General features: G+C 36.8%; 2 protein-coding genes and 1 non-coding gene across 6 annotated transcripts; 2 read left to right on the top strand and 1 right to left on the bottom strand.

Annotated features, from left to right (window-relative positions):
- The first annotated feature begins 550 nt into the window (after positions 1-550).
- On the top strand, positions 551-4,875 carry LOC133862564 (membrane protein of ER body 1-like). 3 transcript variants are annotated; one of them, XM_062298397.1, is made up of 6 exons: positions 551-848; positions 1,998-2,036; positions 2,125-2,436; positions 2,748-3,014; positions 3,114-3,175; positions 4,052-4,875. In XM_062298397.1, exons 1-6 carry the CDS (start codon positions 671-673, stop codon positions 4,520-4,522), a joined length of 1,329 nt encoding a protein of 442 aa, XP_062154381.1. In that variant the 5' UTR covers positions 551-670; the 3' UTR covers positions 4,523-4,875. The 3 variants fall into 3 exon arrangements, with proteins under 3 accessions (XP_062154381.1, XP_062154380.1, XP_062154382.1); XM_062298396.1 differs by having other exon boundaries at positions 1,992-2,036; XM_062298398.1 differs by lacking the exon at positions 1,998-2,036.
- Positions 4,876-13,692: 8,817 nt separating this feature from the next.
- On the bottom strand, positions 13,693-13,811 carry LOC133865074 (U5 spliceosomal RNA). Its single transcript, XR_009899609.1, has one exon. It is a non-coding gene; the product is annotated as a U5 spliceosomal RNA (small nuclear RNA).
- Positions 13,812-14,139: 328 nt separating this feature from the next.
- Positions 14,140-17,047, top strand: LOC133862233 (uncharacterized). 2 transcript variants are annotated; one of them, XM_062298005.1, is made up of 3 exons: positions 14,140-14,569; positions 16,374-16,508; positions 16,587-17,047. In XM_062298005.1, the coding sequence occupies exons 2-3, from the start codon at positions 16,383-16,385 to the stop codon at positions 16,881-16,883; spliced, it is 423 nt and encodes a 140-aa protein (XP_062153989.1). In that variant the 5' UTR covers positions 14,140-14,569; positions 16,374-16,382; the 3' UTR covers positions 16,884-17,047. The 2 variants fall into 2 exon arrangements, with proteins under 2 accessions (XP_062153989.1, XP_062153990.1); XM_062298006.1 differs by lacking the exon at positions 14,140-14,569 and having other exon boundaries at positions 15,265-16,508; positions 16,587-17,046.
- The last annotated feature ends 9,426 nt before the right edge of the window (positions 17,048-26,473 follow it).

Here is a 26,473-nt window from a genome sequence, read left to right as displayed (position 1 = left end):
TAAGCTAAAAAACGAAAGAAATCAAAATGACTCTCCCTATAATTTAACAATAGGGGACATTATAATTAGTCATAAGTTTAAAGTTTGAATGTTCAAAATTTGAATTTAGGAGTAGATTATAAATTCAGCTATTCATAGTTTAGGATGGAAAAATGTAATCTACATTAGAACTTTTAAGGCCATAAAACTAATTAATTAACTGTCAACTGATTACAAAGAGAGGTGTAGTCTTCCAGCAGAGAAAAAGTTTTGTATTATAAGTTTTAGCTACTAATTGGGTGTTCTCATTCATATCAAGTCTCATATTCAAATTGAAGTTTTACTTTTTACACCCATTTCATGATATATGGCTGATGTGTCGTGTTTTTGACTTGACTTTTTATATCAGCTACTTAAAACAGGTCAAATGATTCGAAGGAATTTGATTAGTTTTATTTGAGGGGCAAAATTGTCTATAAAAATATGAAACGACAATTTTATTCCTCAAATAAAACTATCTGCATCCTCACCGGTTCTTGTCCCTGAAGAGTAGCTTTTGTCTTCAAATCGTAGTTAAGTTTGTTTTGAAACGACAAGTGGCTTATCCACATTTATATAACTGAGAAATCAGCAGCAAAGACGTGTAGTCTGTAGACTGTAGACATTAAGGCTTTCTTAGAGAAAGGCAGGCATGGAAAGAGAGGCAGAGGCTGCGAAGGAGGGATTGGCGTTGGGAGGATGGCAGCCTTGTGAAGATATCATCAACTCTACCACCAGGTCCACTACCACCACCACAATTACTACAGTTGGTACTGGTTTGTCCTCAAAGTATAACAATGGAGCTAAGTTTCTAGTTTGTGAAGAAGAAGGTAAGAGAAGACCAAAAGAAATACTCTAGCTTGGAAAGAATTACAACCACCACTTACTCTGCATGCCTAGATAATCTCTATCTCTATTTGAGTTTTCTAATGATAGAAACATCATTATCATGGGTTTTTTTTTTCCTTTTTGCCTTCTTGTTCCTCTCTCTCTCTCTCTCTCTCTCTCTCTCTCTCTCCTGGTAAAGCTCTCTTTTTCTTTTCTAAATTAAATACAAGACACAAAACTCTAAAAAAATCTGGCAGAATAGTTTTTTTTTGCTTAGTATGGTTTAATATGGCTGATTGTGGAAGCAGGAGAGATTCCTGTAGCCATGGAAAATGCTGATTCTGCTGGTGTTGGTTTCTAGTACTTGATAGATTGAGTGGTTCCTGGTTTGTTTCTGGTGGTGATATCTGTAGCAGTTGAAGGCTTGCTGGTTCACTTGGTTTCTGCAAATCTTGTATGAGGTTTATGAGTTGATTGTATAGTATGTTGTTTTGTTATAGCTGCTGCTTATTTGAGGTTGTAGGTAATTGGAAAGGGTTCATTTGTAGAGTGGACTTGTTGGTTGTAGGGTGTCTGTATAGCTGGTTATCTTGTAGTGTCTGTATTGTGGTCCTGTGGAGTTGGTTGAGTCAGGATGTTTGTTGAATATGGTGTCTTAGCTGATTTGCTGAAGTGTGTGTGTATTCTTTGTTGGTTAATAGAAATTCATTCATCCAAAAAAACAAGTTTTTTTTTTTAGTACATTGTATTAGAATATTAGTTTAATGATTAAAACTCAAAAAAGGAAACCAAAACCTATCAAATTACTGAATTTTTACAAATCTAAGCCAGCATTTTTTAAGTCTTTTGAGGAATTATAGAAGGAAAAAAGAAGAAGAAGAAGAAGCAGGCAGCTGATACATTACAAGCACCAGATTTGCATATAGATCTCAATTGTCCTTAAAGTTTCATAAGTATTTCAATATGGTACCTAATTTTCCCTGTTTCTAGTTTGACTTAGAAAATCACTACGCAGAATTGATCACTATTTTGTCTGTGGTTGCTAGCTTAGAAAGTCGCATGTTCCTGCAATATTCATCAAATAAGTTCATACTTCTGGCATATGATTAAATAGTCTTCTAAGAAAATGCTTTTTTGTTGCATAGTTTCAGGTGAATCCTCATTTGGATCTTTTGCATTGAAGAATGGAGGTGCTACTTCTGATGATTCATCAAATAAGTTCAAACTTCTGGCATGTGATTCAATAGTCTTCTAAGAAAATGCTTATTTGTTGCACAGTTTCAGGTGAATCCTCATTTGGATCTTTTGCATTGAAGAATGGAGGTGCTAATTTTGATGATTCTAAGACAACCCCTGAACATGTCATATTGGATCTCACAGCAACAGCATCTGCCATTCAAGGTGCAGCCGAAATTAACCCTGAAGATGAGGATCATTTTAAGACAGATCTGTATCTTGATACAGTTAGCACGAAGCCAGAGAACTATAATTTTTACTGCCCTAATTGTAAAGCTTGTATCGAGAAGGTCCTTATTCGCAATGAAGAGGATATGAGGTGCCCAACATGCTTGGAGTGTGTCAAATTTATAGGTACTTTCACATTATAATGGTATGAGAATATTTATCATTTCTTATCAGCCTAAGCTTTTAAGATAACTGGTAATTTAATTTAACATGGTATCAAAGCTAAGGTTTTAAGTTCTCAAACTTTGATTTCGTCATTTATCCCAAATTTTATATTAAAATATGCAACATTGTGTCATGGTTAAGCCTTTTTCTGTCTTGTATTCGTATATGACTTGGCATGCCATGACATTTTCCTTCTTATTTTTTTACAATATTCTTGGCTGATCTCTCATAATATGGGCAGCGAGCTTAACTATATTTTCTCACTTTGACAGGCGGTTGGGTCCTTCAAAAGATCACTAGAGAGAAACCAGAGGATCCTGTTAGTCCACGACCAACACCACCACGAACAAACCCAGAACCCAATGTTGTAATTCTTGTGGGTGATTCTTCGAAGCAAAAAAGACTGCCGCCATCATTGCCGCCACCAAAAAGTCCTATAAAGTGGGAAATCCTTAAAAGTACTGTCTATGGTGGTTTAATTGAATCAATCACAAGCTTATCTGTTGTGACATCTGCAGCTAGTTCTGCTGCTGCCACATGTAAGTGTGTGTGTGTTTATTGAATCACGTATGGTAACATTTCATCCTGGCACAAAGATTACTAGTACATATTGGCTATAAAAGTTTTTCTGATTGCAGTGACCATTGTAGCCTTGGCACTGGCAAACCTGATTGGAGGACTTTTCGTCATTGGTCATAATGTGAGTTTATTTTTTGGCCAAAAATTTCATTGCAGTTCAAAAATGCATCAATTCATACGAAGTCTTCATTTTTCACTGTCTTTATTTCATCATGAACATGTTGTCTCTTGTTTCTCCAACAATTTGTGATTTTACTAGGCCATTCTACCTGCAAACCAAAGAACATTGAGATTATATAGAAGCTGAGAATCAAATCCTCTGTATGACATTGTTGAAAGTCATACTAGAAATCATTTAAAGCTTCTTCTTGTAAGTTGTAAGAGTACAGCTTTGCCTTCTTAACCAATTAAGAATCAGCAGGAAATAGGCCTATTGTCTCGTAATATAGCTGTGCTTTTGTTGCAGTCTTCCACTCCATCCGGCCAACCCAACCCTCCTTCCTTTTTGGGATTACAAATACCCAGAGCAATTAACTTTTCCTTTCATAGGTTCCATCGTTTTTTTATTCAGTCATTCAAGTTAGACATTTGAAGATGAATTATCATTATTTGAGAATAACAATACAACTGTTGATGGATCTAGCTTTACTCATCAGGCCGTTGTGAAATACTGCTGTATCATTCCATATATTAATTGGTTATGTATTAGCCTAAACACAACTGTAATGACTAAAAAAGTGCTAGTCAGGTTGTCTTATCACTCCAAAAATACTAGTCAAGGTACATGGGCATCTTTCTAATCCACCCATTCAATGTGGGACTAACTTTCCAGAATGTCACAACAGCTGCAACATTGCCTCTGCTAATGCATTTAGACATTCTCCAGAACTTGACATAATTTTCCTAGAGAGTATTTAACTAATTACTTGTTGAATTAAATATGCCATGTGGTATGGAACTTGTTTCAGTTTGTTTAACTTATTGAATCAAACTACAGCTTAGGGAATTAAAGAATGATCAATCTAGAGTGGTCTCGAATCAAGAAGGTGAACAAGCGGATCGGTATGAAGAAATATTGGGGCAGAAAACGAATTTCATTATTCATGCCTCAGTTGCAGTATTATCATTCCTTGTTTTTGGCTTAGTGCCTCCACTGGTGTATGGCTTCTCATTTTATGAGAGCGACAACGAGTACCTTAAGCTCGCAGCAGTTGCAGCAGCTTCCCTTTCATGCATCACAGTACTTGCCATTGCCAAGGCTGCCATCCACAACCCACCGGTTTCCAAGTATATAACAACTGTGCTGCACTACCTTGCAATTGGGGTTGGGGCCTCTGGGATTTCTTACTTGGCAGGTTACCTGTTGGGGAAACTCATTGAGAAGCTTGGTTGGTTCCAGTCAACTGCAGCTGTCAGTCTGCCCCTTCCTGAGATGAGCTCAGTGAAACACACATGGGGATCCTACTAATTAATTATGTCATTGTTATCGATATATGGATGCTACAGTGCCACAAACGTTGTCGATATCAGTGAGTTTTTGCTTTTCTTTGAACTTCTGCCTTATTAACATCGGTGATCTGAAGTATAATGTGAATCCTGAGCCAAAATGGCGTCCCATTGATGTCGTTGGATATGAGAAATGACTGTAGCAGTGGCTTTGAATAATATCGTAGTCCCACAGAATTAATTCTAAGAATCAAGCTGTCACTGTGATATTAGTGTTTAATTTTATTTAGGGTAATTCAATAATAACGAACATTGTCATGTTAGACAAGTCAATAAAACTTTGTTATGTAAGTTAATAAATGGGTGTTGCCGGAAGGTTTAGTCCAAGTCTATTTAAGCATGCTTTGAATGAAAACAAACTTTAATTGAATAAAATTATGAGAAAGTAATTTTTCTTCTCCATTAGAAGTCAACTGGGCAGATTCTCTTTTACTTTTAACGGATTTGCTTTTTACAATGAGTTCACCAAGCTCCTTGCATGCTCTTCATGGAGCTTCCATCAAGTTGATAAGGTTGCTGTCCTCTGCACCGGCTACTGAAAGTGAAGAGATAGAACTTAGACCATCATCGATCATACGTAATTCAAAATCAATTGTACAAAACAAGCAACGGTAATAGAAATTAATCTGTGTAAAAAAAATCCATGAATCCTAAACAAGGAGAATGGATTACAGTAGCCAAAAAGGCTCCAAAAGCTCCGAACGAGCACCTAAACAAGGTGTATGTTGTGTAAATGATGCTAATTTTGCTAGAATTATCCAATATCTGTCATTTAGGAATGTGCTAATTTTATGCATATGAATGATTCTATTTTCAGATTGCTAAGCTTCCAATTTTCAGCCATGCACTACACCTTTATCATTGTTGGTAATATATCCTTGTGGATCTTTTTAGTTCTTGCTTAGTGTATCTAATACATCCTTACAAGAAATGTTGCAAACTATACCCTTATCACACTTGACTGATGCGGCAATACTCATTAGTTATTGTTAAATAAACATTAATTACTGTGTTCTTAATTACTTTATTAAAAAATAAAAAATGAAAAAAAATGAAAAACTTCATTTACCACTGCGTATTTCATCAAGCTTTACAAGTTGTAGTGTTGGGTTTTCATGTTTAAAAATTTGGTAATGTCACCCCTACCATTAGAATTTAGGGTTAAAATAAACGGTAAATAGGTAAAATGCCATCTTTGTAAAACTTGTAAAAATACAAAATTACTCTAATTAAATAACTAAAAGGGAGAACTTCACTTATAATCCCTAAACTTTCACCTATTTTGAAAGAATGTATCTAAACTTTAAAACGTCTCAATTTAGGGTATTTATTTTTCAGAAAATTTCAATCTCAGTCATTCGTTAGAATTTTCCGTTAAATCCTATCAAAATTCCCAAAATACCCGTGTTTATTTTTTAAAAATAAATTATAAAAATTTTCAAAAATTCAGGCATGAGTATTTTTGTAAATTCCGTTAAACTCTAACCAACACTTAAATCCTAGCAATTTTTTTCCTAAAAAAATGAAGGGTATTTTAGAATTTTTAACAAGATTTAACAGAAAATTATAACGGAGGACTGAGATTGAAACTTTCTGAAAAATAAATACCCTAAATTAAGACATTTTAAAGTCTAGCTAGGTACCTTCTTTCAAAAAGGGTGAAAGTCCAGCTTGACCTACGGTTCGTGCTTATTAAAAAAACGACTACAAGGGTCAATAGCAAAGACAAAACAAAAAAGAGTAATGTTACATATCACCCATGTATCTTCCATTTTACTCTTCTAAAATTGATGTGGCTTTTAAAATCACCATTGAATTAATGATAGACTACAATTGAATTTTGATTCAATAGTGATTCGAAGAGCCACGTCAATTTTAAGGGAACAAAAGAGGAACGCAGAGGTGATATGTAGAATTACTCCAAAACAAAAGGCTCTAAAATAAGCGCAAACTTCAAGAGATCGCTCAACCATTTTCGAAAGGACACGAACATAAAAAAAATAAATAATAAAAAAAAAATAAAATTCCTCAAACCTTCCGGAACCTTTGCAATCTCAATCGAATCCAAAGACTATTAGTGAAGTTTTTAGTAATTTTCAAATTATTAGAAATAATGTTGTTTATGTATATATATTAAAAAAACTGTACTTGATAATTAATGTCCCAGCAAAACTGGATTCGAATCCCACCAAATCAGGAGTCTACGAATTCTTTCCAAACACTTTCCTCCGTTGCTAAAAATTTGTCTCACTTGTAGCAAAATTTTCAGAATTGGTTTTTCTTCTCAAATATTGAAAAATCTATTCAAATATCATTTTTTTTTAATTTTTTTTTTATGAATGCTTGATGGACACTTAATGTACATGTAAAATTACTCTACATTTTAAAACAAATTACAAAACTTTTTTTTTTTTTTTTTCAGAAGAACTTATTACCAAGAACCACTAGCGGCCCAACAGTTGCGATTATGAAAATTGATTAAGTATTCAGAATGCATATGAGGATTACATGCATTTAAAAACATGTTAGTTTAATAGATTTAATTAAAAAAATTAAAATGCATGTGAGAATTAATCACATATATTTTGGACACTTATCATTGTAATATACTAAATTAAAAATTAAAAAAAAAATTAATAGTAAATTCTTCAACCAAATTTACAGGGAAATTTTATTATTTGTGTTTATTATATATGGTAGTACGATCGATCGATCTGTTCAATAACAGTGAGGATGCACGAACAATTAAAATTGGCTAATCTATATATATATATTGTGAGGATGAACGATTAAAATTGACTTGACTTGAATTTTTTTTAATAAATCTGATCCGTAGGTTTTGCTGTAGCCATATGATCAGTTGGAGTTTCCACCTTTGTCGTGCCATGTTGGTCGGTCGCACGTGTTGCCGCCGGGGTATCAGGCGGTTGAAGGTTGGTAGAGAGATCTAGAGGAGGTCTAGAGGACATATGAGTGCCGAGTGGGAGTTCCACTCTAGGCCACGACAAAAAATTTTGGTTCCACTCTTACGGGTTAGGACCCTTCATATTTTTTGTCAAGATCATCTTAATTCTTAATTTAATATATTCAAGACTCAATAAATTGAGACCTTTATTTTCATCAAATAAGTAACAAAAACAAATATGTTGGGAATAATTCCACTTAGCTAGACCGGTCTATTTATAGAATCATGAGCCTTCGGGTTAATACCGGCCCAAGGAAGAGACAACAGGACTCCCGGAAAGTCCTATCCCAAGAGATAGACGTTAAGCAGCCAAGAAAGTAGCACTCCCGAAAAGTCTTATCCCGGGAGTGAGACACCAAGCAGTTATTCCCAAGAATACGCGACAGAAGGTAAATTTAGATTGAGTCCCGAGAATGCAGACAACATATGACCGAAAGTCAACTTAGCTAGCCAAAGCCCGAGACAAACATGTTCCCAGGTATCAGTCATTCAAAAAAATCCTAATTAGGACTCTACTCCAAGTAGAATTGAAGTTTGAATCATAGTTCGGGTTTAAGTCTAATCCGATAAGTAGTCCTATTCTCGGTGGAATCGGGATAGAACTTATAGTCCAAATTTGATCCTGAAAAATCCATGATCAGATCATATGTTTAATAAAGAATTAAAGTCCAAGTAAAACTACTCTAACAACATACCTAGATCAAGGAGTAGGAAACCTTATTCAGGTTAACATCTACCTATTTGCCTATAAATAGGCTCATACCCCATGTTCAGACCGATTATTTTATGTATTGAACATACTTTTATCTAAGAAGCTAATTTAGGCATCGGTTTTGAGAAGCGTGAAAAACGTGTAGTTCACACCGTACCGAAAATTGTCCAAAAAAAAAAAAAAAAAAAAAAAAGAGGAAGTCAAAATTACTCCCCTTATAATTTAACAATAGGGGGACATTATATAAATAGTCACACAGTTTTAAAGTTTTAAAGTTACTAGCTAGCAGGTTATAAATGCATCTATATATAGTTTAGCTAGGATGGAAAAAATGTAATCTACCCTTGAAGAGAGAAAACGTTTTGAATAGAAGAGCTCTTATAAAAAGATTTTTCAATAAGAAACTAGACAGAATATGATTCCTTTCTTTTGATGCGCTCCCATGAGGTCAATATAGTCATGGTTGATGTCATGATCAGTAAAGTCATCATGCTTGGTTTGTGCATGCATATTGTTTAATTGTATTCAGATTGTAGTTAATTATTTTTTTAAGACGATCGACCATTGACTTAACCCCCATTTATAAATAGAACTGAGAAATCAGCATCAAAGACATGTAGAGTGTAGACATCAAGGCTTTCGATCTTAGAGAAAGGTACACATGGAAAGAAGAGCAGAGGCAGTGAAGGAGGAATTGAACGGAGGATGGCAGCCAGCTGGCCAAGATATCATCAACTCTACCACCACCACAATTACTACAGTTGGTAGTGGTTTGTCCTCAAAGCATTATTCCAATGGATCAGCTAAGCTTCTAGTTTGTGAAGAAGAAGAAGGTAAGGGATCGGAAGACAAAAATAAATAAATACTCTTGGAAAGAATTAGTAAAACCACTTACGTACTCTACTTAGATAATAATCTCTATTTGAGTTTTCTAATGATATAAGCATGCATCATTATCATGGAGTTTTTTTCCTTTTTGTCTTCTTGTTCTTCTCTCTCTCTCTCTCTCTCTTTTCTGGTAAAGCTCTCTTTTTCTTTTTTCTAGCTATCTTAATATCCCATACATGGCACATGCACCATATTCTTAACTGTTTTAATACGGTACCTTAATCTTTCCCTGGTTGTAGTTTGACTTAGAAAATCACTACGCAGAATCGATCATTAATATTCTGTCTCTGGTTAATTGCTAGCTTAGAAAAATGCATGTTCCTGCAATATTCATCAAATAAGTTCAAACTTTTGGGATATGATTCAATTATAATTAGAAAATGCTTATTTGTTGCATGGTTTCAGGTGAATCCTCTTATGGATCTTTTGCATTGAAGAATGGAAATGGAGGTGCTAATTTTTATGATTCTAAGACAAGTCCTGAACATGTCATATTGGATCTCCCAACAAAAGAATCTGGCATTCAAAGTAGTGGCGAAATTATTCCTGAAGATCTGTATCTTGACACAGTTTGCACGAGGCGGGAGAACTATAATTTCTACTGCCCTAATTGTAAAGCTTGTATCGAGAAGGTCCTTATTCGCAATGAAGAGGATATGAGGTGCCCAACATGCTTGGAGGGTGTCAAATTTATAGGTACTTTCACATTCTAATGGTATGAGAATATTTATCATTTCTTATCGGCTTCAACTTTTAAGATAACTGATAATTTAATTTAACATAGCATCAAAGCTAAGGTCCTGAGCCTCGAACCTTGATTTTATCATTTATCCCCAATTTTAGATTAAAATATGCCAACATTGTGTCATGGTTAAGTCTTTTACTATGAAGCTAAATCATTATGGGGAAAGTTTGGATGATTGGAACCTATATATTCTTCTGTCATGTATTCGTATATGATTTGCCATGCCATGACATTTTCCTTCTTGTTTTTTTACAATATTCTTGGCTGATCTCTCATAATATGGGCAGCGAGCTTAACTACATTTTCTCACTTTGACAGGTGGTTGGTTCCTTCAAAAGTTCACTAGAGAGAAACCAGAGGATCCTATTAGTCCACGACCAACACCACCACGAACAAACCCAAAAGCCAATGTTGTAATTCTTGTGGATGATTCTTTGAAGCAAGAAAGTCTTAAAAAGTCGCCTGTTAGTCCACTACCAACACCACTGGGAACAAACCCAGAAGCCAATGTTGAAATTCTTGAGAATGATTCTTTGAAGCAAGAAAGTCTAAAAAAGTCGACTGTTAGTCCACTACCAACACCACCGGGAACAAACCCAAAAGGCAATGTTGAAATTCTTGAGGATGATTCTTCGAAGCAAGAAAGTCTTAAAAAGTCGCTTGTTAGTCCACTACCAACTCCACTAAGAACAAACCTAGAAGCCAATGTCGTAATTCTTGAGGATGATTATTTGAAGCAAGAAAGTCTTAAAAAATCGCCAAAAAGTCCTATAAAGTGGGAAATCCTTAAAAGTATCGTCTATGGTGGTTTAATTGAATCAATCACAAGCTTATCTCTTGTGACATCTGCAGCTAGTTCTGCTACTGCCACATGTAAGTGTGTGTGTTTATTGACTCAAGTATGGTAACATTTCATCCTGGCACAAAGATTACCAGAACATATTGCGTTAAAAGTTTTTCTGATTGCAGTGAACATTGTAGCCTTGGCACTGGCAAACCTGATTGGAGGACTTTTCGTCATTGGTCATAATGTGAGTTTATTTTTTTGGCCAAAAATTTCATTGCAGTTCACAAATGCATCAATTCATACAAAGTCTTCGTTTTTCACTGTCTTTATTTCATCATGAACATGTTTTGTCTTGTTTCTCCAACAATTTGTGATTTTACTAGGCCATTCTACCTGCAAACCAAAGAACATTGAGATTATATAGAAGCTGAGAATCAAATCCTCTGTATAACATTGATGAAAGTCATACTAGAAATCATTTAAAGCTTCTTCTTGTAAGTTGAAAGAGTACAGCTTTGCCTTCTTAACCAGTTAAGAATCAGCAGGAAATAGGCCTATTGTCTCGTAATATAGCTGTGCTTTTGTTGCAGTCTTCCACTCCATCCGGCCAACCCAACCCTCCTTCCTTTTTGGGATTACAAATACCCAGAGCAATTAACTTTTCCTTTCATAAGTTCCATCGTTTTTTTATTCAGTCATTCAAGTTAGACATTTGAAGATGAATTATCACTATTTGAGAATAACAATACAACTGTTGATGGATCTAGCTTTGCTCATCAGGCCGTTGTGAAATACTGCTGTATCATTCCATATATTGGTTATGTATTAGCCTAAACACAACTGTAATGACTAAAAAAGTGCTAGTCAGGTTGTCTTATCACTCCAAAAATACTAGTCAAGGTACATGGGCACCTTTCTGATCCACCCATTCAATGTGGGACTAACTTTCCAGAATGTCACAACGGCTGCAACATTGCCTCTGCTAATGCATTTAGACATTCTCCAGAACTTGACATAATTTTCCTAGAGAGTATTTAACTAATTACTTGTTGAATTAAATATGCCATGTGGTATGGAACTTGTTTCAGTTTGTTTAACTTATTGAATCAAACTACAGCTTAGGGAATTAAAGAACGATCAATCTAGAGCGGTCTCGAATCAAGAAGGTGAACAAGCGGATCGGTATGAAGAAATATTGGGGCAGAAAAAGAATTTCATTATTCATGCCTCAGTTGCAGTATTATCATTCCTTGTTTTTGGCTTAGTGCCTCCACTGGTGTATGGCTTCTCATTTTATGAGAGCGACAACGAGTACCTTAAGCTCGCAGCAGTTGCAGCAGCTTCTCTTTCATGCATCATAGTACTTGCCATTGCCAAGGCTGCCATCCAAAACCCACCGGTTTCCAAGTACATAACAACTGTGCTGCACTACCTTGCAATTGGGGTTGGGGCCTCTGGGATTTCTTACTTGGCAGGTTACCTGTTGGGAAAACTCATTGAGAAGCTTGGTTTGTTCCAGTCAACTGCAGCTGTCAGTCTGCCCCTTCCTGAGATGAGCTCAGTGAAACACACATGGGGATCCTACTAATTATGCCATTGTTATCGATCGATGCTGTAGTGACACAAACATTGTCAAGTTGTCAACGGCAGTGAGCTTTTGCTTTTTTTCTTCTTTGAAGTCGTAGTTCTACTGTTTTATTAACATTGGTGATCTGAAGTACATGTGATGGATATGAAAAAAGGGAGATAGGTTCAATTGGTATTTTAGAAGAATCCTTATCCGCAACAGGGTACTCAAGCGTAGCAGTAGCAGTAGCAGTAGCAGAGTGCTGGTGGCCGTGGGAGATCTCAGCTTCCTAAAGCTATTGGGACATGATCCAACTCTGAAGATTTAGATGCAGCAGATTATTTATCAGTCAATTTATCTCCTTATTCTATCTTATCATTAATTTGTATGTCTTTTGTCCTTTCTTTGTATCGTTATCTTTTCAATAAGCGGGTAGTAGTGTTATATGAATGAAATGGCCTTTTTCCAGTAACTTGAGATGAGACTTCCCTTTGTCAATGGTGAGTCAGAGACTCCATTGTGGTGTGTGTTGAATGTGTGACTTCCTCACCGTTTAATTCTATATTCCTAAACACTGTTCACGTGTGAGTGTGTGTTTTCCTGCATAACTTGGGCTTTTGCTGCGTCACAGTGGTTTTGAATACTATATATCGTAGTGCCCCAGAATCACTTTCAAAGGATCAAGCTGTCACTGTGATGGGAACGAGTTATTAGCATTCAATTTTAGGAAAAACTTCATTTATAACCCTTAATTTTTCATTACTTTTACAATTAAGTATTCAAATTTTTAAAAAGTATCAATTTATGGTATTCATATTTCCATCAAAATTTGTGTAATTAATTGCAAAAATGATAAAAGATGAAAATTTTCCCTTAATATTTTTATTTTTCGAGAGCCAAGCACGTTAAGTGTTGCCCTAAATTATTTAGGGTAATTAAATAATAGGCATTAGGTAAGTCAATAAAACTATATTAGTTAAGTTAATAAATGGGTGTTTCCATGAGGTTTAGTCGAAATCTATTTAAGAATGTTTAGTATTGCAATGAAGACATACTTTGATCGAATAAAATTATGAAGAAAAGAAAATAAAAAAAAAAATTCTCCTCTCCTCTCCCTTTCTGCCGTTTCTGGCTTCTTTCTTTTAGCTTCCTAATTTGACTCAATTCTTTCACAGCTACTCTCTTTCTAGCTTCTTCTCTATCTTATATTTCTCTCCCCTCACAAGAGAAAGTGAGAAACCAGCCCCACCTTCTTGTACAGTAAAAAGAGAACAACAAAAATCCCTATCATAGTAATTTAAGCGCACAGAAAATCAGGCTCCCATATTGAGAAATGCTAAAGTTCGACATAAATATAATAAAAAAGGGACTAAATTATAATAAAAAGAATTCTAGCATTCCTTATTCTAATTACGGAGAACTACATGGACTGAAATATTAAACACAAAAGTTTGGATTGATATGTGGAGCTCCTCTTTGCAAGGGGAACTCCTTCAAAAATTGGCGTATGCCGCTGTTTGCGGCGCGCACACGGTATTCTTTAGTAAAAGGCGAAAGAATAGTTCGCTTTGTGCTCACCGCGCGGCTGCGTGGTTTGTGAGAGGGGCTCATTTCCCTACTTATACTAGTTCTTTGTAATGACTTTCTTGCTTCTTCCCGGTGTGGGACTTGCAACAATAAGAAACGCACTTACCTGTGCGCGCGTGTAGACGGAACACAGATAGGCCTTACAGTGCCTCCTACTCCCCACGCCTTAAGATATTTCTCTTCCAGATCAGACGGCTGCAATCACATCCATGTGATTATCTGCTACATTGCGGAATTGGTTTTCTAACTTTGTGCCACACAGATAGAGGTGAAACTCAACTCACGTGGCCTTGTTTGATTCCCACCTTCCCTCTCCCCCCAAAATTTCCCCCCACCCCCGGGCCCACACCCAGCTTACCAAAGGACAAGGCAAATGACCAAAGGACCCCAAATTTTAAAAGCCCCTGCAATTTTCATCACTTCATCCAGCTTTTCTTGAAGACTTGTCCAATCCAACGCTGCCTTGTACAGGTGTGTCCAAAAGACCAATTTGCCCTCCATCTCCATAGCATCCCCACACCAGCATTCCGGATGGGTTCGTCTTTCTCCAGATTTGAACCTTCTTCGTCTTTCTCCAGAAGAAATCATCCACCTTCATCTTCTTTCCTCTTCCATTTTCAGCCACCTGAACCTGTGCAACTTGGGCAGAAATCCTTCCACTTTCAAGGAGACCCCGCGGCCACCGGCAACCACTGACGCCACCGACGGCCAACCGGACCCAGCAACGCCACCACCGAACGCTACCACCGGCTACAAAGGTAACTTTTCTCTCTTTTTTTCCTTTTGATTTCTTCTGGTAGTGTGACCCACAGATTTGGCTTTTTCTTATTTTTAAAAAACATCTTATTTCTAAAAATGGTTTTCAGATTTGGATTTTTGTTGGTGAATCAGAATGGGTATGATTTTTTTTTTTTGGTTGGCTGTCTTTGTTGTTCTTGGCCGAATCAGAGTGGGTTTTCGGGTGATGGCCGTTTAGGTGCGAGTTCTTTGTAAGACTTAGATTTCTTGAAGTCTAGTTTTGGTTAAATCAATGATCAAACCATTATTCCAAGTTTTCCTTCATTTCCTTTTCATTCCCAGATTGTGTGAAGTTTTATCAATATTTTTAACCTGCATAGTTTTGTCCCTCATCCTATGCATATATCCTAATTTCAACGTGGCATGTGGTTTGCTTTGTGAAATAATATAACAAAATTTTCATCACTCACACACTTACAAAGTTACTTTTATGCATATCTATTAAAGTATCCATACTTTAAAGAAATTTATAATATACAAAAAGACACATTTAAGGATAATCATCAGTACATGTCTATGTTAGGTTTGAGTAATACAAGTTATTACTTTTGTCGAATCTATATATAATTGGTCATATTTGTAAAATATCAAGATAATCGAAGATTAAGAGCTATCTTATCTTAATATGTCCAAAATTATAGTTTTCATGCATGTTTGAAATTTTATAAAAGAATGAATTTTGGATTGCATAATAAATCACATAACTGATGTGAATTTTTTATTTTAATTAAAATTTATTGAACCCTGGCCTATTTGTATATCAATGATCAAACCATTTTAAACTCACTTCTCTATCAATTTAAACAGGTTAATTTTTTTATACATACAATCATCCTAAGCTAAACATATATCTTTCTTTTTTTTCCCTGTTCAATCACGGGGGCAGATTTGATGCCAACAGTGTAAAGATAAACTGGTTTAAGCTACTCATTAAAAAGACAGTCAAAGGAAAAAACATAGACAACAAAAGGGGGGAGGCAGAAACACATTCAAAAGAGAAATCATTGATTACAAAGATTACCTCCCAAAAAAAATAAAAAAATAAATAAAGAGTAAAAGAGAAAGAGATAAATAACACCCTCACCCGGATCCACTCATTCACGGGTTGGATGGTTAGCAATTCAAGCAATAAATATAAGATTATTAGCAATAATTTCTCTAAATTTTATTTTAAGCCCTAAATGTAGAAGAAGAAGAAGAAAAGGTAAAAGAGAAAAAGAGAAATAACACCCCACCCGGATCTACTCATTTACGGTTTGGATGGTTAGAATTCAAGCAATAAATATAAGATTATTAGCAACAGTTTTTATAAATTTTATTTTAAACCCTAAATGTAGAAAAAAAGAAAAAAAAGAAAAAGTAAAAGAGAAAGAGAAATAACACCCCAACCGAATCCACTCATTTACAGTTCAGATGGTTAGCAATTCAAGCAATAAATATAAGAATATTAGCAACAGTTTCTCTAAATTTTATTTTGAACCCTAAATGTAGAAAAAAAAAAAAAGTTATTACTATGGCCGTGTTGTTTGAGCTTCTGAGATTTTGAAATCTTATGAGCTTATGGGTTTCAATTGGTGAGTGTTGTTGGGTACTGTCGATGAGTTCCAAATTAAGGGGTGACTTTTCTCTCGTTTTTCTTTTTGATTTCTTCTGGTAGTGTGACCCACAGATTTGGCTTTTCCTTATTGTTTTCGATTGACACGTCACTGCCGGTGGAAGATACATATTTGTCTTTGAGAATTGTTAATGTTATATACAATTTAGGGATAGTAAATGTCTACGGCCAGTGACGTGTCCAGTGGTCCGCCACTGTGTCATTGTGGAGTTCCAGCACAGCTGAGGCACTCTAGGACGTCGAAAAACCCGGGTAGAAAGTGGTACGGATGTATACATTACAAGGTAATTTCCTATAAGATTGTAGTATATTATTCATCGTAAATGTTGTAGGACCTTTTTACTTATTATGCTTGCATGCAGAAAATCGGTGATTGTGATTATTTTGCGTGGTCTGATAATATGTCCGCTACCGAGAAGATCTTGATGGAACGTGTTGACGAACTGGAGAAGAGAATGAATGCTTTTCATAACGGAGTTGATGACCTTGTTGAAGCAAAATGTAAGGCCCATTACGACGCCATTCGGCGGGAGTTAGGGTTTGGTCGAAAAAGCATTACTTCTTTCCGGGCTACGGCATTACTACTCATTTTGTTGTTAGTCTTCTATTGTATTGGTTATAGTGGTTCCAGAGGTCGCTCATCCTTGATGTTAGAATGAGCTAATGGGAACAGATTATTCGTACCGTGTACTTAGGACTTTTGTGTTATGCGGTGGTTACTTTTATGTGCCTGTTTACATTAGATGTAAATATTGAGAATCTCAGAAGAAACAGAATCTGATCTTCCTGTTTCTTCTTCTTTTGCTTCTCTGTTTTTGCTTTGAAATATGTGAGATGATCTGGAGCTGTGTGATAGGCAATTGGTGTTTTCTGTATTCTTTTTCATCTTATTTATATAACTATATGGGCTTGTTTGCATTGAGTCAAAGTTCCAAGCTTTGCTAGGTTACTTGTCTATTCTATATGGTCTTGTGGACCCATCTGCCAACCGTTGTTGAAGCCTATCAGAATCCATATATTTCTACTTTGAGATTAGGAAAGCACAAGGCTAAAACGGTGAAAATTCCATCTGTTTATGTGAGTCCGAAGAACCATCTTCATCAGTTCCTAACTTCCAACGGGGTCAAAAGAAGCACTTGCAGAATATAAGAATTGATATTGGTTTTAACATTTCATAATCATCAACTTCTATAAATCATTGACTGCCAGTGTCAGTTTTCATCTGTTTTTCACAAAGGGTTCGTCTTGTAACTGTTAATGTATGCTCGATGTACAGTGTTGGTCCACCAGCGACCAGTTAATTACCAACAGCACCTAATGATAAGTATAACATATAAAATATCAAAAAATGTAGGAATGATAGAATTCTAAGATTATAATTGATGAAAAAAATAAAGATAAGAGAAACATATAAATTAAACTAAAAAGAATTAAACTAAAAATATAAATTAAACTTCCTTGAAAGAGCTGAATATAGTCCCAGCAATGTAGCTAATTTTAGATCAACTTTTTTGACCGGTTCAACAACCTAATTAACCGGTTCAACAACAAATTTTAAACAATGCTCACTACAAAAAACAAAGAGTAGTAGCTCACATCATTCAATACAACCCTCTAAAAATTAGCTACGGTTTACTCGCCATGAACCGCGCGCCACATATCATAACACATTGAATTCCGATACATCCCCATGAACCTTGTGCCTGCCTCGGATTGATCAGGTCGTTGTCCAGGTGATACGTACGATACACCTGGCATAAGAGGCCGTTGCGATACATCGATCCAAGATTCACCGTACATCTCCTGCAGAGCGGAACTAAATAATGGATCAATGTCTGCACAATCCTTACGGATGAAGTTATGGACAGTGCAACATGCAATCACCATTAAACGTTGTGCTGGGATTTCGTATGGTGGCATATTTTCTAAAATCTTAAATCGATTCTTCCAGATCCCAAAAGTTCGTTCCACCACCGATCGTAGTGAAGAGTGTCTATGGTTAAACAACTCTTCCTTCCTCCGATGTTGGGCTCCACCGCCTCGAAAGTTTTGTAGGTGGTATCGTTCGTTGCGGTACGGGGGCAAGAACCCCTTAGAACAAGCATATCCAGAATCCACCAAATAATAAAATCCTACACAGTTAAATGTATATAACTGAGTATTCCATTATATAAAGAATACATTAGAATTGAATTTGGACAAACAACAAAAGATTGATTTCATAGTACCTTCGGCCGGTGTTGGGAAGCGCATCACGGGATCGTTGATAGTGGATGTGAAAATTCGTGAATCGTGCGCACTGCCCTCCCACCCACTACAAACGAACGTGAAGCAAAGGTCAAAGTCCGTCACGCACATAACATTCTGTGTCGGGGTTTTTTTGCGACCGATAAATGGCACCACGTTGTGCTTGGTTACGCAGGCCATTATATGTGTGCCATCAATGGCACCTATGCAGTCCTGAAATTAAATAAAACTATATAGATGAGAAATAGCAATTGCAGCAAATAAAATGTAATACTTATCAAGAGTATTAAGAAGGTTGCGCACCTTAAACCAGGGGTAGTATCGCCTGTCACGGGCAACGTATGGGTGAGGCATCTCGGTGGCACACGGCTGTATCAACGTATTGCCCAATCTACATAAGGCTTTGCATACTTGACCAACGTATGTGCTTATGGTGTGAGTCGATCTTTGCAGCCTGTCGGCCACACTCCTCTGTGAGTGCGCTTGACAAACAACTAAGAGAAATGCTGCTACTTTCTCAGTGATCTTAACATATCGGCTATTCCCTAGATAGCCATTATTTTTTAATGTGCTGCATAGCTTCATGAAGGTACAGGGATACATCCGGAAGCGCTCGTAGCATGTAGTACGGTTGGGGTTCGTCAGGACCCAATAGATCCACATATGACCCGTCAAAGGGGATGTGCGTTGCGGAATTCGCACAATTCGAGAAGCTTGTTGCATGTTGAAGTGAAGTTCTTCAATCACCCTAAATAGACTCTCGAAAAGATTCAAGATTTCAGCATAGTCCGGGTCCGTGTTAGTTTCCTCGTCATACTCATTGTAAGGTACCTCAGTGGCACAATATTGGGGGTCGTCAGGGGTATCACCCCAGTTTTCATAGTCTGAGTTAATACCGGACGTTCCACTGCCATCCATGTTGAGTACTATTATATTGAATTATACCACCTGCATCAAAGGTCCAAAAATTGAGTACGATGAACATACTCATCATTACACTACAAATTCATAATTTAAATATCCTCTACGCAAACATTCATAAGTAAGTGCATAAATAAAAGCATAAATATACGAAGTCCGTGCATAAATAATAACATAAATATACGAAGTCCGTGCATAAAGAAGTCATAAATATTCGAAGTCTGGTGCCCTCCCCACATAAACATAGTCAATTATACTAATTATCGCCAGGTAAAACGAAACTCATTAGGTGGGCTCTCTGAACTGCAGGTGACATGCACATGAACAACTTCGCCTCATGAGTCCCCTTCAAGGCGGTAGACGCTCTAAGAATTGCATTTGTAGACAACCCCATCTGACCGGATAGATCGTTAATTTGCGTCATTGCCTCAATTAACCAATCTCGAGGACGACCGGTGTCGGGGCAAACATTGCCCACGGAACTGGCTGTCGAGCTTTTGATCATGGTACTCTGCAACTGGTCCCGAATCTCATAGAAAGTGTTGGTCAGACCTACCATCACCTCCTCACCTCTGGACCCCCGCTTGCTCGACCTTGGTGAGTTGCTTGTCGGGGATGCAACCCTTTTACCTTTGTTCTTGTGAATGCGCGGTGGAGGCCGTTGTGGCTCAGTGAGGTCAATTACTGCTGGTGATACAGTATTGAGGTCGAACACGGCGACATTGTCATCGTTTGGCAAGTCCATTGTGCTGGCATGTCTAAACTGCCCTGTAGCTCGCGTCCCTGTGAAGAGGTCATTCAATTTCGCGTAGTTCGGGGGTCCACCCTTCTTGAATCTGTAATATTTTTGAGGCCCGAATGTCTGCACAACATGGTGACTGAGGTTGTCAAATAATGTTAAGTGCAGTTGTGAAATTGACAAGGTAATATTCAAATTGCAGAAATTGCAAATAATGATAAGTTTTATATACAAAATCGAGAAATTGTAGATTTCATTATCTCTACTAATGGTAATTATATACTGTCAATTGAGAGAGTTACCGTCTTCAGTTGTTCCCATTGATGTGCATGTAATGACAATGTATTCTTCACATCGTCCCAACCCTCTCCGGTGACTACGCTACCATCGAGGAGTTCGCTGAAATCCTTCCAATCACTCCTGAATTTTTCTATCTTCTTGCCAACTTGCTTCTGGGTGTAATGGAACCCTTCCACTTGAATAGCATTATTAAAATGATCAGTAATTGTGGCCAAATGCCTCGCATAAGGCGGGAAAATTCCTCTTGTGGTTAGATCTACGAGGGAGTACACTAAAGCTAACTCAGTGTCGGGGGTCCATACCGCTTTGGGGGGCGGCAAATGCACCCCAAAAGAGGACGGGGATGGTGAAGGGTGTTTTCTTGGAGACTTCCGGGGGGTTGATGAAAATGACATCTATTTAAGGACGTGGTTAGAACAAATGTAGGAAAATTATAAAAAATATGTTCTAGCATGAATATAGGAAATTGCAGTAGAGGCGAAGATATAAAAAGATATACATACCTTTCGGTTCGTCTGTCGTGTGCGCAAATAGTATGGTTCGTGCTGCAGTGGACATTGACAAAATTATGGTACGAAAGTGAATCACAATTTTAATTAGCATTGAACATAAAAGTTAATGATATTTTGACCAGTCTAAGATTGTAATGAACATCTCTGCCTCTTGGTACTCAACTAAGGAATTGGACTACGTATAAGGTTCGATTCCCAACATAAATGATATAAAGATAAATGATAGGCAATTTTTTTTTTTGGTGCGAGTATGTTGTGTTGAAACTAATTTGTTAATGTTTTGATTTTTTAGTAGAAAAAAAAAGGGTGGATTAACAAACAACAATCATGATTTGAAAGGATTTCTGCAACTGTAGTTTGCATAATTCAACTGTAGTAGTGTGCATAATTGACTTGTCATTAGCACTCTGTTCTAATTGACTTGTCCTTATTTACTGTAAATCTGTAATGCTTTCCCATAAAATCGTTTGACTTGGAAACTGTACGTATACACTTCCAGGAAATTAAGAAATGCACATGGTATTTCGGTTCAGGAAATTGAACAGGGCACGAGGTTGATAAAGAGACAAATTTGTAAGGGCTAAAGACTAAAGAGTAAAGAGTACCCTAGTAAAAAATAACCAAAAAAACAAAGAAAGCCTTATACAAGAGACAAGAAGGCAAAGAAAATGTGACAGGCTCGTTTGGTAATAATCTTTAGGACTGCATTTTGCTTTTAGCAAAAAAAAAAAAAAAATTATAATAAACAACTCAGACGCAAAAAAATTCACTCAGAGAACAATTAGAGTGGGCAACTTTTTTACTTTTTTACTTTCTTGGTCATCAAGAGGGGGGAGTGGAATTTTGTTTCAAACTTGGTTTATATGATATTTATGCTCTAGCTTGAGGGTGAGTGTTAGAAGAGTGTATTAGGGTTTGGGAGTATTTTAGTCATTGTTATATTTCTCAAAACCTATATAATAATATTGTGAGGTAGGCTACGTATGAAGAATAAACCTCCTCTTTCTCTCTAATATTTTTCATACAAACCTCTTAACAAAAATCTTAGTTGAGTAAGTTGGGCAAAGCCCAAGGAAGCTTTCTAATATTTGTGAGCCTGGAGCTAGGCAGGATCTAATTCCCAGCATGGACATTGTACCTTTGTGAAACATTATAGAACATTGTTGATTGATGTTTAGAATTCCTTTGAAAGATGTGAAATCAAAGTTTACACGTTGACCTCATGTTAGTTCTTCATACTTTAACTAAAGCAAATAATTCTGCCTTGTGCATGACAATATAAGAAATTTGCTAGCTTTGCACCTAACATATGTCTGTGTTATAATTTTTTCCTTGTTTGTTTATTCTTTCTTGCTTAGACGGGATTTTTGATTCTTTAAACATTTTCATTTCAATATCTTAGGTACCTAGAATCGAGAAAAGAGTAGGCACAGTGGCAAAACTGGGGTACAAACAATGTATTGTTCCAAAATCAGTTGAGAAATCTTTAGGATATCAAGTTTTTGAGGGAATGGAAGTCCTAGGCTGCAGGAATCTGAAAGAGGTAATCAACAATGGGTTCAGGCCGCACTGAAATGAAGCTGGTTATCAATCAGTATATGTCAGGTATGAAAAGGTTAAACATGAAAAATATTGAAATAACGTTACAACAATGGCATAAAGATGTTGGATATAGTGTACATTTTTTGGCCCTTTTCCTGATCCCTAATGAATTATTTTGGGTTTCCTTCACATATGTTTTGATGTGCACAAGTACACTACATCTGTCCTTAGTGGAGATATGAAGCTTATGGGGGGCTTTATGCAAACACTTGAGTAATGAAGGAAGCACAAATGGAAGCTGTGGTAGTTTTGCTTAAAGCCCCATAAGCTTCCTTCATTACTCACGCATTGGTCCGTGTACAGAAAGTGTCAGCTACACTAGGGTGAAAGAGGCCTTGATCTACAATTATATGGGATTCTTGTTTACTCGATATTCATGTGTGCAAAGGCTTCTAACTTATAGGTATTCAGGGCACATTTTGTGTAAAACATGATTTCTGAAAACTTGATAGTTGCCAATAAAGCAACAAGCTAGTGTCAGAATGTTTTATATTTGGTATGAATGAAAATATGACTTTGTAAGAGATTGAAATCATGATTTTTTTCCTGCATAATAGTTCTAAAAGTTCAACCATTTCCCAGCAGCCATACACAGGTTCAAACACATGCCCATCAATGACAATTAAAACCAAAAAAACAGACCACAATATTAGGAAACAGACTAAAAAAACAGACCACAATATACACCAATCGAGACATAAACGAAGAAGATGAAATTTACCTTTGTCTGTGATCTGGTAATTGGACCCGTTGTTGTCTGCGTCTTGGAGGGCCTGGGTTGAGATGCAACACTGGGGAAATTCCTCTTGGGTCGGAGATGACCGATTTCAGGGGAAAATTCCTTCAAATGGGTTATGACCATCGTCACTTGGTGATTTATGGAAGATGATGGATTCACTTATAGGAGAGTGATGTGGGGTTGTAGAAATCGAAATTCAACAGGTTGAGCGGATGGGTGAGCTGATGGGTGAGCCAAAGCTCTGCAGCGTATCGCACGGTTGATTTGGGTTTCGAAAAATAACTGACCAAAGTGAGCGTTATGACACTCTGAAATCGAGTAGGTGACAGGCCAGACTACATTGATGGAGCGTTTGGTTCCCACGTGATTTGAGTAGACTGAATGCTAGGCCACAGAAGAATCAAACTGTTTAGAGATGCTTATTACTGTTAGGAAAGGGATACACAAATTCATCTGCAATTGAAAATATTGGAGGAGGACGGGGGGTCTCCTTGAAAGTGGAAGGATTTCTGCCCAAGTTGCACAGGTTCAGGTGGCTGAAAATGGAAGAGGAAAGAAGATGAAGGTGGATGATTTCTTCTGGAGAAAGACGAAGAAGGTTCAAATCTGGAGAAAGACGAACCCATCCGGAATGCTGGTATGGGGATGCTATGGAGATGGAGGGCAAATTGGTCTTTTAGACACACCTGTACAAGGCAGCGTTGGATTGGACAAGTCTTCAAGAAAAGCTGGATGAAGTGATGAAAATTACAGGGGCTTTTAAAATTTGGGGTCCTTTGGTCATTTGCCTTGTCCTTTGGTAAGCTGGGTGTGGGCCCGGGGGTGGGGGGAAATTTTGGGGGGAGAGGGAAGGTGGGAATCAAACAAGGCCGAAATGGATTTCATTCAATCTACGGTCTCTTGGTCGTACTTTTTGTGGGCCAAGAGAATAAATGGTGATTTTTGGTAGAAAGAAATGGAGGCCATGACAACGAAAAATGGACTGCCCTTCAAATATCTTAAAAACAAAAAATTGGTATATTTCACACTTTTCCAGTCGAGTACTCAGAAAATTTATTATGGTATATTTAATCATGCTTTTGATTTTATTTTATTTTATTTATTTATTTTGTTTAAACAACAGAAGCCCTAGTTACCTAGTCCAACAAAACAATGCAAGAAAAACCAAAGAATTATTTGGAATGGGCCAAATGAATGTCCCGGCCCAATAGATTCTTGGCACACGGGCCAAGAACGAGGCCGCCTAAAATAGCAATTTCTAGGAACAATCCAGACTCCAGAGATTGAACTGTCTGAAACGGCACCTATTGCAACAACAAGCAAACTTGAGACCACAACAGAGAGATGAGCACTGCTGGTGGCTAGATCGAAGTCGCCAAAGAGAAGCACTGCTACGTTCTCCGGTGAGGGAGGAACCTAACGAAGTTAGCTTGGCGGACACTACAACTCGATTTACAACTTGATCTTTGGGTCTCCATAAGCAAAATAAGGGAATCATCTGTGGAGATCCAGTGAAGGAGAGGGGAAAAGGAAGGGAGAGGGAGGGAAACTTACGTAAGGAGGGAAAAGGAGAGACGGGCTTTCTGAAGGAAAGGGCTCCAAGAGTCTCTTTGTACTTGAGTACAAAGAGAGGGATATTCAAACAAAGAAACAAAAGCCTTGGGTCAAGTTTAAAATCTTATCACTCTGTTTATATGATAAATTGACAGAAAAAAGTAGGACTTCGTTAGGTTTTATGTAAATATGAAGAATAAAAAAATATTATTATTATTATTATTATTATTATTATTTTGTTATTGTGTGCAATAGCTAAATTTGGGCACTTATTAATCAAAATATTGATCCGATTTGTCCACTTTAAAGTTGACAAGATATATTTTTGTATAAGCTTTGAATAACATTTTAATTTTTGGATATAAATATTACTATAAAAAAGCATGCGTTTGTGCAGGAACTTATATAAAGATTTAATCCTAACCAATTATTTTAGAGTTTTATCTGGATTTCCAATATAAAAATTAGTTTTGTGCCTGATTGTAAAGAAATGCATTGAAAAATAATTATAAGCAAATGAAGAAGCAACATATTCAGATACTCTCAAAGATGTAACTTCACTTAAATTGACCAGTTTGAAAGTTTAATCACTTCACCATGCAAAACAGACTGCCTTGACAGCGAATGAAATTTGGGACATATGCACCTTTATTTCAGGCCACAATTGAAAATTCTTTTGGTTTTACTGAATGTAATACCTAAATCACCGGCCAACAACAAAACAATATATAGAAAGGCAATCCTCTTAAAACTGCCCATGGTTTTGGCCTCGTAACTCTTGTAGGGTAGGTTTATTGCCTCCTTTCAATCCTGCAAAACTACAGTCTATCCAGTATAGTATGGTTGAAGTTCTTCTTCTTCCTTCTTTCTTGAGAAATGAGGGTATGGTTAAAGTTTTTTGATATCATTCCACTATGAGATAGATGAATTACGATTCCCCTTTCTTAGACTTGCTAAATTTTGGGTATTAATGGATTAGGTAAATTTTGAAGCACCTGGCCTTGGGCTTCACCAAGGTTTCAAGAGGGAGCAGTGATTAACAGGGAACGGGTTACTTTTCATTAAAAGACGGTTTTTTTTTTTTTATCAAAAAGCAACTTTTGATGGTCACATCAAAAGTTGCTTTTTATGAAAACAAAAATAATTTTTTAATTTAAAATGGCGGTTGGGGGACCGTAAAATGTCCCCCAAAAATCATTTCCCTTTCGGGAGGTGCAACCATTCAGTCCAACAACTTGTTTCCAATCATCTGCTCTATTCAACTTTAAAGCACCTAACAACTTCCTGAGTTCTCTCAACATTCCAATTCCAAGTTACTTTATAGCATGTTGCATACCCCCCCCCCCCCCCCCATATGCACCAATTGCCTAAAGAGGATTGTTTAAGCAGGATTTGTCAAGATCTTGTGAAGCATCCGGATCTGCATCTCTGTTATGCTTCAAGGTGGTGAATTTTACATTCAGGGAAAAATGATTCAAAGGCGCATTTCAAATACAAAGCTTGGAGGAGTAGACAATTCATCAGCACTGCATATTATCCTATTTGCATTAACCAGTCATCTTTCCTTGAAGTTTCTTGCAAGAACTGTCAACCTGGAATTTAATCTCCATAAAAGAAAAAAGAAAATGCAACATG

The sequence above is a fragment of the Alnus glutinosa genome, chromosome 3, assembly GCF_958979055.1.
Source record: "Alnus glutinosa chromosome 3, dhAlnGlut1.1, whole genome shotgun sequence".
NCBI lineage: Eukaryota > Viridiplantae > Streptophyta > Magnoliopsida > Fagales > Betulaceae > Alnus > Alnus glutinosa.
The sequence above is the reverse complement of the archived record's forward strand: the minus strand, read 5'-3'. Positions and strand labels throughout refer to the sequence as shown.